We start from the raw sequence: 14,120 nt of genomic DNA, 5'->3' as shown, positions 1-14,120 counted from the left end.
AGTCTTCCTAGCCTCTAAAATATCAATTCTTGACTTATTAAGTAGGTGGGCATCATAGCCACTTGAGGTAAATTCCACTATCAAATCATCCAGTTGTAACTTGAATACATCATCATCTGTGTTGAGCCTACTTGTCCTTATAAATTGTGATTTTACCACACTTCTGAAAATATGTGGAGCGTGCATACTACTGTAATGTAAATATTTACAACAGCTAACTTCTTCTTATATACAGAAGTATTAAGAATTCCATCATTCAGCTGGATTTTTAAATCTAAGTAACACATAGTATTTTCAGACACTTGCATTTTAAATTTCAAATAATCAGTTGTGGAGTTCAAATAGTCAACAAAAACATCCAGATCATGAAGTGTACCATTCCAAACAATTAAACAGTCATCAACAAATCTTTGATAAAACTAATATAGGTAGAAAGATTCCTATTACTATACAGATGTTTATGTTCCCATTGGTAAAGGACTAGGTTAGCGTATGTGTTAGCCACCGAGGTACCCATAGCTATTCCTGTTAACTGTAAATATAAAGTTTCGTTAAACATAAAAATATTATTTTTCAAAACAACATCCATAAGACAGCAAATGTTGTCAATGGACTTGAAATCAGGGTTAGGTTGTGTTATTAAAATTCCTCAGAAGCTCAAGTCCGGCATCATTAGGAATGACGGTAAATAAGGATACGATATCCAAGCTAACTAAATAATGTCTTTTAGTTTTTATATCAGGCTCATTTCTAGTATACCATTGCTGTAACTTAGTTAACAAATCATGTGTATCTTTCAGGATGGTATTACAATTAAGTAAATGTGGTTGTAACTGTTTGTGCAAGTAAACTGAAACCGGTTCTGTAATCCAGTCTCCACCTGAGACGATAGGTCTCATTGGTGGGTTATCCATAGACTTGTGTATTTTTGGGATACCATACAAATGAGGTATCAAAGGACAAGGTACAGTTAGAAAATGAAACAAATCAAGGTCGATGTCACCATTAAGCTGAAGTACAAATATTACCATGTTGACATAACTCACACATTTCTTTACATCTGCATGTGTAACTATTTTAAATGCATTCTCATCATTCAAAAGTAGAGAAACAGCTGAAAAATACTTGTCTCGGTCCATAATAACAGGCATACCACCTTTGTCCGCTTGCTTTATTACAATGTCATTATTATTTTGTAGACTTTTTAATGCTTCATACTCTGCAAAAGTCAGATTAAAGTTCTTATTCCTCATGGGCCGTAGGTATAGTTCTCTTATTTGTAGTTCACACACATCATGAAATGCATTCAATATGGGTGCATTAAGTGGAATAAAAGTACTTCATCGTTTTAGACTGTCTCCCATTGAGTTAGATTTACCAAACATTAGTTTTAAACTCAAGTTACGAACAAACAACTTTAAATCAGTTAAAGCAGACACAACATTATCACTACAGGATGGTATAAATTTAAATCCTTTGTCTAACAGAGAGAGATGAGCAGGATTTAACTCAAAAGATGATAAATTTAATGCCACAACTACTTGCGACTTACTTTGTTGAGTCCTAAAGGGCTCTCATTTTTACGTTTGTTTGCTATGGTTGCCTGTGTTGCATACGACCTTGCAGGTGAACCTCTAGACCTGGGTGATTTATTCACGATGGTTTCAGCGTGCTCCAGTTGGAATCATTTATTAGTTAAATTTAAAGTTAGTTGTTGTGTCTTTTTAATAGCCATAGCGTTGATTCACATTCAGGTTGCCATCACGCTTGTTCTTACTGCCTATAGGCGCATGCTTTGGGATGAGGAACATGATACCAAAAGGCCAGGCTCATTCGTAACTGGTGCAGGGGGAGTTTCAGATGTCAAGGGTGTAGAGGGCGGATTATTATTTAAAGAAATGTTGTCAAAAGTATCCAGGGAATCAAGTCCTTCTCTTGCAGGAACTTTATGGTAAGCAGTAGTACGAGGATTCTCAGTTCTGGGCCAGGAGAAGATATTCCCTCTTTGGAAGTCACCTATGTCGCGTTGGAGCTTCCGTTTTTTGGTAGCTTCCATCCTGACCTCAAAAGCTTGAATCCTATCAAGCATTTGCTGGTATACAGGTGTAACTTTAGGAAATACAGTCAATTCTAAAATAGTACTCTCAAGTGAAAAAATTTCACGCTTGTACTCTTCCTCAATTTTTATAAAAAAGTCATTCATTAAAGACATATAGTCTAAAGATAACTTAATATTCAATTGTTGCCATGATTTGAGTAGTTCTGGAAAGGTATTGCCATATGAAGGCATTTTAAGGATCATGAGTCCACGTGGGACAATACCTTTATCAAGATATGCCAAAAAACTAAAACGTTGCCATTGCAACCTCTTAAATGCCATTACCTTTCTTTCCAGAAGTTGTAATACTCTACTGAATTCAGCAACATTATCCAAGTCTGCTGTAGGTTCAGATGCAGTGTTCATTGTTTCTGTAAAGTTCAGTAGAGGATTATTCTCCACATCAATAAGAGATCTGAGGGAATTTAAATCCATTTCTTGATGTCAAAAATGACTACTGGCTGCGAGGTAGACCTTGAAGTAGGTATTCCCAGTAACAGCAACAGATATAGACCAAAAAACCAGCTGCAAAACGTGGAGCAAGTAACACAAACTTGTAGGAAAAACCACCTTTAATAACAAAGCAAAGCTTCGCAGAACCCTTCTTCAATACTAATACAATCAAGTCTGCATACTAGAAGCTTATATACAGGTCTAGAAGTCACATGATTAGCAGCCAAGAATCATGTGACGAGAAAGTCTTAAAGTGCAAACAACATAATAAAACTTTAAAAATCAATTAATAATATTACGTAATCTAGTTAAAATTGGTTTTAAACTGACTTTGCTGTTAATTCCTGGATGTGAATCAGCAGCTAGTCTTAAAATCCATTCAAATTCCTTAGTCTCAAGGCGATTATTCAAATCTCCACCTCTGGCACTAGGACAATTAAAATCAATAACTCTAAACTTAAAAGAATGTTCAGAGCCATGAATATTGATATGCTTATATAGTGCATTATTTTCACAACACCGTCTGATTTCTGAATTATGATCAATAACACGATCTTTCAGCTTACGAATAGTTTTTCCTACATAGAACGAGGTGCAGGATTTACATGTAGCCAAACAGATAACACCTGAAGTGTTACAAGTAGCTGAAATTTTAAAATTGAATACTTGACCAGTGCTAGGGTGTGTGAAAATGTCACTACCTTTACCAAACATCTTGCTTTGTTATTAAAGGTGGTTTTTCCTACAAGTTTGTGTTACAGTGCAAACTTCCACAGATCCAGTGGAGGAACTTGTGTAAGAATTTACCATAACAGCAGATGTCTTACTGTACACTGTTGCAGTATTCCAAACTGTTGGATAATCTCACCAGGTAAAATGCACATCCATCAGGGTACCAAAGCCAGAACCTTCCACAGTCATACGTTTGATGTATGACCTACATCCATGGACATAACTGTACATAAGCTGACATACGAGCAAAAAAACTCAGACTATCTCCAAGCCAGTAGGCCTGCAGCCACCTGAGGAACAAGATAAAATGGTCAGCTAAGAAGGGAGAAGGCATAAAAAGGGGTTCCCCTCAGTTCATGAGAAAAGGCAGGAAAGATATAAAAGTGGAAGGAAGATGCATGCATTTTAGGACCATATAAAATGCACGTGTTTTTGACTCACTTTTCTGATACTATTTCATTATATTACTTGTTTAATATAGCACCACTTGTTAGAGAATATTTTACATTTGTAGTTTTAAACATTTTTCAGTAAGAAATGAAACAAAACATATGAACCAATATTGACAAAACTACCCATTTCAGAATACTTTAACCACAAAAGGGCACTCAAAAGGCTGTCATTATAAATCCACCAATATCACTCAATACGCACAATCCCTGCAGAAGTAAGTGTCATCTGAATAATTCAACATTAAAGAGAACTACAACTAATGAAGAAGTTGCTGCTGGCAAACAACTTTTCATTTCAGAGTTTCATCTACAAATTTAGTGCCTCCTGCCCTTGAAGAATAAATTGCCTATGTTACATAAAAAAAAATGTGTGTTGGTGATATGCAGTAGGGAATGGCTGGCAAACTGACAACAGCTTCATAGTTACTAGATATCTCAAAGGAGGACATAGACAGGTGTGCAGCATCACTCTCCATGCTGCACGCTAGTGTCTGCAACTGATCTACCTGGCATGGGGAGTCAGGACAGAACCCACAGCCTTCTGCAAGGAACGCAAGTGTGTTACCTGTTGCACCACTGACACTGAACAACATGCTTCTAAAACTCTGACTGACATTGACAGGCTTTAACCCTCAGTGATCTATTAACACAAAATAATAATAAAGAAAATTAAAGAAAACCTGGCAGTTGGTTTGGAGGTTTAATGCACTTGTCTACTCAGTAGTTGAAAGTGCAGTGTTTGATTCTGAGCAAAGTCACTTAAATAGACAGTGCCCTTAACTGCAGCAATTTTTAAACACACAGTTTGGCAACAAATCCATTCCTACTTAGTGTGGGCTTGCTAACTCCCTCTTTACAGCAAATATTGCCACTGCCTTCTAAATCTCCCATGTGGTTTGATGGTAACACAGAGGATTCTGGGGCTTACAGAAGTTTTAGTGAACCACAAAAACAAAAAAACTGGATTTGCCAATGGATTGCCACAGTTTATTCAAAACAAATACAATAATGAAGATAAGCGCTTTCATCCCTGTATAATACAATCCGTTGGCAAGTCCATTTTTTTTTTGTTTTTGTGGTTAGTTTGGCTTACAGAAGATTTTTCATGTTGGGAGAACTTCTGTAAGGTCGTAATGCATGCTACGTTTGATCTGGAATTACCAAAGGTTTTTCTATGAAGTTTTACTGAAGTTTCTTTTTTTATTTTTCAGTGAACCAGGCCAACATGGGCACCCCCACACCAACACGGGACCTAGATAACTATCTAGATCACCTAGTACTGGATATGGCTCTGGATGGTTCCATTGTGAACTTCTTTAGGTTGAACAGCAGGGACAAGGCAAAGTTACAATAAGTAAAAGGGACTGAGCAGAGGATGCCTGTATCAACAGGTCATGTAACTAATGGAATATGTGGATTCACTGAGTCATGCAGAAGGCTATGATTGGAGCCAGGTACTTTCTGAAAATGCTGTGGGAATGTAGAAAGTCCAAAGGGCAAAGCAGGGATCTGAAAGAGTGACGAGCAAGTGGAAAAACCTCAGAAATGTCGTGAAGGAAGGATGGATAAGATTATCTACGTAGGCATCCTTTAGATCCAGTGACACCAGAAAGGATTGTCGAAGAATGACTAGCAACAATTGGAACGTCCACAGAATTTCCTTACTAAAAGAATACAGGTCATAAGTAATATGTCCTATAAAGACCTCCTCAAGGCCCTATCCCTGTATTCTGTCTTTTACAGGCTTTTGAGAGGACATCTATGCCTGATGTACAGAGCATTGTCAGATCCCCCTCTGATGGACTTCCTTGCATATCCACAAAACAAACAGCACCAGAATTACCCATTCTAAATACTTAAACCTTGCCTTTGATATAAATAGGATCTGCTGGACAGATATGTCTGTATCCCACAGACTATCCTGTCTATGGAACAGGCTCCCCATCGATGTGAAGCAGAGTTCCTCCCTAACCCAATTCAAGTGCAACTTGGATAATTGGATGGAAAACCAGGAATTCATCCCTGGTTTGGCACCTATCTTCCTAATGGACACAGGTAAACTGTAAATGGTTCATCTCCCAGGCCCATACTTACACTTACCAAGGGTAGCAGAACTTGTCAGAGATTTGGGATGCATGCCTAGTCTTAAAAAGCCCTTGTGGTCGTTAGCTTAGTAAACACCTGTGAACCTATGAACTTATAAGAGTTTGTGGAGACAACATCTTGAAAGAATGAACTTTGAGGAATGTGTTTAGGATGGACAAATCAGTGAAGGTCTCCCTTCTCCTTCTTTTCTTGGCATAAGGAACAATGTGGAATTCAATCTTTCCTCCACATACTGTCCATACTGTGATGGAACAAGTTCTGTTGGGTCTTGATCGAGAAAGGCTTGAATGATGGGAGAGAGTAACTTTATCTGATTGTGAGGAGGAGGAGAGATGCCCCTGAATGGAGGGACTTCCTTCCAGGTCATTCTGTAATTCTGATGAATAATGGAGGGGACCCATTTGTCTGTGGTAATGAGCTGCCAGTGTTTTATGGAAGAGGTACGCCTTTTGGATACAGGGAGGTATGGACCATGGTGGGAGGGGGAGAACAATGGATAGTCAGGCAGACTTGTCTGGGTAGGTCGGCCTTGCAGATCTAGAGCATCTGTCTGGTTTGTCTTGGAATTCTTTACTAGACATTTTCTTTGCCTAATAAGGAGGTCCAGACTCCCTGTGAGTAAAGGAAGTGGGATTTGGTTGGTAGTTTCCTTGGTATTTGGGAACTTAAGAAAAAAAATATCTGCAATCCTTTATGATTTTCTCTTGTTCTTGTATGGTTTTAAACATCATGATCAATAAAATATCCTTACTCAAACGAAAGTGTAAAAGCTTGGCTTTAATGTCCTCATGGAGGGGCTGAGAGTGTAGCCGCGCACACCTCCTGATTACAGAACCCATAGCAAATACTCTTGAAGAAGCATCCCTTGCACCACAGTTGCATTTTTTGCTATGTCCAGCTTGAAAGGCCTGAGCCACCATAGACATGGCCTGTTGCTTACTGCCTGATCCTTCCATAGAAGACAAGGTTTTAAGTTCCTCAGAATAGTTAGAGTAGAAGAGGTTTATACCTTCTTTTCCAATCTGTCCATTACTTTACAGTCTTTATTCCAGGGAAGGAGTTTAGAGGGTTTCTCTGTAGGTATGGGAAACACAGAAGGGTCTGCCATTGGATTTTTGTACAGAAACTTTAAGTCTTCAGGCATTTTATAAAATCTAGCAGGCATTTTTGGGGCTGGTGGTTGAGAGTCAGAAGCAGTGGAAGTGCATGTAACGGCACTGAGCAAATCCTCCAAAACTGGAAATACATGAGCAGGAATGCCTTCTTCCAAAAGATTACAATATTTTTACTTCAAATCAGAAATTTGCCTAGATTCCCAAAAGCTTTCATCATATCAGAAATGATTCCTCCAAATGAAGTTTCTTTACCAGGAGAGTCAGAAGAAACAAAGTCTTCATCATCAACAGCCACTTGACCTTTAGTGGGAATCTGAGAACGGCAGACCAAGGAGTGCTCATCAGAAACTTAGTCTGCCTCCTCATCCTCAGAAGATGATTCTAATGGTCTCTTTTGAAGCATATCAGTAATAGCAGTAGAAGGAGCAGGAATGGCAAAGGATGATGGCTTAAGTGCCTTTATCTCCTTAAAAGTGCAATGTGAAAATTCCATCAACTCCTTTATCTTGGACGTCTGAGGACAGAAAATGATTTTGGCTTTTTGTATTTCCTTTGTAGGTATGACATCCATTTTCACTAGAATCTGAGGTTTCAACCCCTGATGTACCTCAGCAAGAGACTGCTCGTACTTCCTCTCTAACAAAAATATGCAGGGTACCTTTGGGTCCTTCAGATAGAATAATACAGGGGTCCCCTTTCTCAATATATCTTATTGCATCAATTATTTTGGATGCATGAACTTCGGATGCCATACTTGCCTCCAACAGGGTCACAGTAACTGGCATCTGAGAAGGCACTGGGTATACCACTAGTTTCAAGACCTATGTGGGTACATCCAAGTCTGACTGGGTAGTTATAATATCAGGCTTGGGCCTCTTAACCTTTTTATTTAGACCAGGTGAGATGTCAAGAGTGGAAGATTCCACCATCTTTGCTTGGGCAAGGTGCTTAAAATGCTGGGTTTCCAAGTAGGAGATGAAGGAGGAAAATCTCTTTCATAAGGTTTTAGGAATGAAGGATTGACAGATGGTACAATTCTAATCATCATGTTCTACACCTGAACAGAAGTGGCACTGAGAGTGGACATCCTTGAAGGGAATCTATGTACCACAATCACACTTTTCCCCACTTTCCCTTCCTGACATCTAATAGAGCAATAAACGCCAATGCAATTGAGAAAAATCAAGAAAGGTTCCCCAACAGGATACTTATCAGTGAAGGCCAAAAGTACTAATGCCATGCTTAGAACAGACCAATGCATGCAAGATCTACATCTGGACTGGTGGCGAGATAGTCTGAGATTTGCCCTCATACGTCTGCTTATGTACACGTACACCAGTGGGCTTATGGAAGGTTTTGGCTTTGGTACCCCAGTCTGGTGCCCAGGTGAGATAAACCAACAGTTTGGAATACTGCAACTTCGATTGAAGAAAGGACCTCTAACAGTTTCTCAGGTAAGGCATTATGAAACATGAAGTCCCACTGTATGCTGCAGAAGGGTATACATATGAACAAACAATGAAGTTTTAGAGAAAACTAGTTTAAGAGAACAAATTGTGATATCTGAACTGGAATCTGACCTAGAAAGGTACCTGATGTTAGACTTATGGATTTTGACAGTTTATAAAATACATCAGACTAACATGAAATGTCACAAATGAAACTACGCAGATAATATACGCTGATTTACAAAACTAGTCATACAGTGTATTCATTCATTTAACTGACTGTAACATTATCTGCTTTCATTTCAGGGACATCTCAGTGTACTTTCTAGTGCATTCAGGATTGGTGTGCTTTTTAATATACTGCTGTTGTTACAGTTCCTTCACAATTTCATCAAAATTGGCTGTTTAAAATAAAAGGGACCTGTGGTGATCCTGCACAGCTATGGGAAGTAAGTGCACACAAATACGAGGGTGCAGTATGCAGTGCTAGTCAAATTGTGGGTGGATCATCCGATCTGCTTCTAGCCAAATGTGAGATAATCTGTCATGTATGCAAAACGAAGAAACCAAAAAAGCCGTGAACGACAGAAGACAGTCAAAGGAGAATGTTTATTTTAAAGCGCTTTTCGTCAGCACATATGAGCTGACTTTCTTCAGAAACAGAGCCACTGACAACATAACCGTTAAAAAGGCTCAATAATCAACCTACATCATGCAATTAACTCCATTAATACAATTTTAAAAAAGGGGTTTAAACATTTAAAGTCCCAAGAACCGTAAATGGTGGCAAACATCTAATCTCTATAAGCATATAAACAGCAGCGAATGCATGAATCAAATCAACTTATTGATGCAAGATCGATGTAATAATGTTGAAACATTTAAATAAGTTGTTATTTGGCATTACAATAGTAATAAAATTTCAACAAATAATAAATCTAGCTATAATGTACTGTTAGCTCCTGATCCGAAGCTTACATAAGTCATTATATGTGATGTTAGCGAGTCAAAAGCCCCAAAGGTATTCTAGATTACATAAAAAGTGTTCATAATTAAACACAATTTATAAAAAGTAATTTAAAAAGATGTGTAAATGTTTATATTTAGTATAATTGTATATATAAATAAGTAAATATAATAGTAATAATATATTTAGAAAGAAAAATAATGTTTTCAAAACATACATATTGTGTATTTCCATATTTTTGTTCTAATGTTGTCCATACTATAAACACCATATTTAGATTCCAAATATTAGATCCAACATGTTAATAGTATGCACAGCTTCCAATAGGGACATAAAATAATTGTATGCATGGTATACCATAATATAAAATACTTAAAAAGTATATGTGGTTCCTAAGTAACACATATACTTAATCTAAAGTTTTAGTAGATTGTATTATATATAGTGGGTTAGACATACCTAATATCACAAATATCATAATTAATAAATTTATAATAAAGTTGACTAAAAATAACAAAACTTCATAATGTTGTACACAAGAACATAAAACCATAAAGAGTATGAAGTGACAAGGCCTTCATCTCTTCAAACTGTTCAGTTTTAATAAACTTCCTATCGAACAAGACTCATTTAGTCCTGGGAAGCTATATGCATTCAATTTCACCTGCCATTTCAATTCCAATTCCTCCAGTTTCAAGTTTCTAGGGCCCCCTCTTGGGTCAATTTTTACATGGTCAATTACCATAAATCTAAAACCATGGTCTGGATAGGCCGCCGTGTGTTTTGCAAGTGCATTTTCCAGTTTCACTTTTCTAATAGCATACAGGTGTTCGTACATCCTTTCACGTAATCTTCTTTCGGTTTTACCGATATAAAATGCTAGGCAGGATGTACACCTGGATAAATAGGTGATAAAGGTAGTGTTACAATCAAATTTGTTCCTTAACTTAAATTTTTGACCATTCAGGCTAAACTAATTGCCCTCGTGGACATATTTACAATAGTTACAGTTCTGGCATTTATACATACCAGGACATCTCACTGTAGGCATGTCATGCTTTTCTAACAGGGTTTTGATGTTAAACCCTTTCCTGTAAACTATCGTAGGATGGTCCCCTAATTTTTCATATAATTCAGGTTGTGTTTTAAACAAGTCCCAATTTTTCTTCAATATAAATGAACACAGAGTACTTGTTGTGCTGAAGGTGGTAATAAATATGTGCTCATATGTGCTGACGAAAAGCGCTTTAAAATAAAAATTCTCCTTTGACTGTCTTCTGTCGTTCACAGCTTTTTTGGTTTCTTTGTTTGGTTTCGTTTTAATTTCACATATGCAAAACGGGTGAGGCATCACAAGTAAAGTTACAAGCAACTCTGAGGAACATTGATGCAGTAAAAACAGATGGTACAACAAGTTACCTATCAACAAAAACAAAGACAGCAAAGGAGAGTAGTCCTACTCAAATAAACTTAAGAATCTTAGTGTAGGTACACTGAAAAATTGAAGATGGGCTAAACTATTTTGAACCTCATAAGGTATAATAACAAAGTGTAGATGATGAACCTCTTCCAGTTGCTAGCAAGTGATAAAACTGGAGGGCACAGCTGGCAACTTAAGGAACCTGAATCTGAGCGGATGCAAGAAATAATTATTGGTGGTAAGAGTGTTGCGGTATCACTATTATTCTGATATTAAACAAATGGTGTGCTGAACCAGAAAAGCATTTTTTGGTGTGTGCTATGTAAAATGCTACACATGCACTTATACTTACACTATCAACTTTGCAAGAATCTAGTAGATCATTGTTGGTGTTTCCAGAAAGTGCTGCAAAAGGCGATATTGCTTCTATTTCCTTATTACAGGCCATTAGACGTGATGCAAAACTGGATTCCCAATGCTCTACACCTGAAAATGCTGATAACATATAAGAACCATTTACTTAACAATTGCAATATGCTTCTTCTCAGTTCTCAGATACATTTTGTCATTAGACAATTTACATAATCATCTGTAGAAGCTTGTAGCACCTTGCATACCTTCTGTCTTTAAATGCACATCTGTAAACAATGTAGGAGCTTTGAAAATGATTCCCTGACCCTTTCGTAAATGCCTGTGAAGCAGTTTGTTAATGCTACACAATCAGAATTCACATTCCATACTATCATTAACTATTACAGAGTGAATAGCCTTAGTCTGTAGCCTGGATATATCACCTGTTTTAAAAACGTATTATTCAGAAGCATGACAATGCAAGCAAGAAAAAGAAATTATCATATCTTCAAGCAAAGATTATAATGGGTAAGTAATCACATTCTAAACATGGGATTCATAGGTTCATAGGACAATACTAGGCTACTGGCCCAGAGCCCCTGATAAACTTAGCCAAGAATTTTGCCCATGTTCCCACAAAGTCAGCACCTGTTTCCCCTGTCCAGCAGGAACACAGGTGGGATCCCAGGGGTGTATTTTCTGTTTCCCATACAGTTGTCCAGGTTCCTATTAAAGAAGGCTAGTGAGGTACTCTGGTTGACATGGAGAGGAAGTCTGTTCTACAAATGGGGAAGTCTTTGGGACACAAATCTGTCCTGCCAACAAGTTATATTAATGTCACGGACCAGGTTGAGGCCTTGTGTGCAGGTTGCATGAGTGGAGTTTGACTTACGGATATGCAGCAACTCCATCACGGCTGTGTCTCAGATGGCCTTGTATGCCAGACACAGGTCGCCTCTGAGCAGTCTGTATGAGACTGAATACAAGGACAGGGCTTTTAGCCTATCTGTATAGGATAGGTGTTTGATAGGTGTTTGAGACCCTGGATTTTCCTGCTCAGGAACCTCTGTGGTCTCTCCAGCTGCTGCATGTGTTTGGCAAGGTACATACCGAAGGAGGCATTTTACTTGATAATGGGTCTGATAAGGGAGGAGTACAGGAATGTTATGAGCTCATTTTTCCTGGATGAAATACCCTTACAATTGAGGTGGGCCATGTAGAAAGCCTTCTGTACAGTGGAGGCAACATGGTGGTCAAAGGTCAGGCTGCTAACAACCTGGGTCCCCAAGCCCTCAGGACTGATTGCATGCTTATCATGTTGTTATGAATGTGATAATTAGTGGAGATGCCATTTTCCCATAGGGGATAATGATGCATTTCTTGGCATTCAGTTTGAAGCCATGCTTCTGGCACCAGTCATTAGTTTGGGTAAGGCCTTCTTGGAGGATGTTCACATCACTAGGGGGAATTTAGGACAGTGCCCAGCTTTCAATCTTCTGCAAACGTCATCAACCACAAACCACTGGTTTTGGCTTGTACCTCAGAAAAATATATCCCAAACAGTAGAGGCCTCAAGACCGATCCTTGGGGTACGCCACTTGTTACAGGTCTACTACTAGAGGTGGTTTCCCCTATTTTGACTGAGTGGGTTCCATTAGTGAGCCAGTTAGCTACCCATCTGGCAACATACAGGTTGATGCCTAGCTGGGAGAGTTTATCTGTTATGCCTGAGTGGATAATAATGTTGAAGGCTTTAGCTATCTCAAGGTAGGCGGTGGGCACTGTCTTCACCTTGTCCATGGCTTTGGTGACTGTTTTGAAGAAGTCGACCAAGTTTAACAGGCATGACCTCCCTCTGACAAATCTAAACTGTATGGGCTCAAGCATTTGGAGACTGCCAATGTCATTGTTTATAAGGTCCATGATAACGCATTCTATGGCCTTGTAGATCAGGCTAGTTAGGCTGATGGGCCTATAATTGCCTGGGTCGGTGGATGCTCCACCTTTGTGTAAAGGGATGACAGTGGGTGTCCTCCATTTGGCTGGGATGAAGCTCGTGCTCAGGTTTTGCTTGAATAGGGTGCCTAATGGTGCGGAGACCTCCTGCCTGAGGTCATATAGGATGCAGCCAGGGATGTTGTTGGGCCCCATGGAGGCTGTATTTTTTGCCTTTGAGAGGGCATTAAAGACCTGCTCCCTGGTGATGACCGGGGGGGGGGGAGTGCTGGGGATGTCCTGGTTTACTGATGGGGGACAGGGGGTTGAAGTTTACACTGAACCTGTTTGACAGTAGGTTGGCTATATCTAAGGTATTTGTGTATGTGGTATTCTTGACCACCAATTCGCAACAGATTTGGGTGTTACCTTTCAGATTGTGGATGCATGTGAAGAAGGCCTTGTGATTGTCCTTAGTGGGTGTGGCTAATTTGGACTTAAAGGTAGCCTTAGAGGGTTTCACTGAAGACCTTATTTGCTTGTTCAGACAAAGGAGAGACTGCTTCTAACTTGGCACCCGCTCCTTCTTGGTCCTGGACAGCAATTTTTTTCCCTTTATTATAGAGTTTGTTTATTGCTGCTGTCCGCCACACAGGTTTACTCTTCCTTGAGGAAGATGATTTGGTTTTGCCAGGTACTGCGGAGTCCATGCAGCTATGTAGGTGTTAATATAGTTTTTTGGTGTAGGCTTGGAGATTAGTGCTAGTTCCAACTGAAGTGATGGTGGCTGTGAAGCTGCTTATACCTGCTCTCAGGAGGTTGTAGTCAGCTTTGGAAAATTTTTTTCATTTGACTCTAGCAAGGGGGAGGGGTGGTCAGGGCAGATGGTGACTTCAAAAGTGATTGCTCTATGGTCGGATCTTACCAAGGAGGATGACACTGTAGGGGTGCTACAGTGGTTACTCATGTTGGTTAGTACCAGGTCCAGGATATTTCACCTCTTTTGGGGTGTTGGCCAACTGATCTAATTCATTGGCATTGAC

At 39.0% G+C, this 14,120-nt stretch overlaps 1 protein-coding gene across 1 annotated transcript in view; it reads right to left on the bottom strand.

The window, feature by feature from the left end:
- LOC122802346 (probable ATP-dependent RNA helicase DDX60) overlaps nt 1–14,120 on the bottom strand; it is a 682,486-nt gene that overhangs the window by 231,325 nt on the left and 437,041 nt on the right. Inside the window, exon 7 of the mRNA XM_044071983.1 lies at nt 11,144–11,286. Coding sequence (XP_043927918.1) covers nt 11,144–11,286 — 143 coding nt within the window. The remainder of the gene's footprint in view (nt 1–11,143; nt 11,287–14,120) is intronic.

This window comes from Protopterus annectens, chromosome 5.part0 (genome assembly GCF_019279795.1).
Source record: "Protopterus annectens isolate FY-2018-M chromosome 5.part0, PAN1.0, whole genome shotgun sequence".
In the NCBI taxonomy this organism is placed as follows: Eukaryota; Metazoa; Chordata; order Ceratodontiformes; family Protopteridae; genus Protopterus; species Protopterus annectens.
Note: the sequence above shows the minus strand (reverse complement) of the source record. Positions and strands in the feature narration are given on the sequence as shown.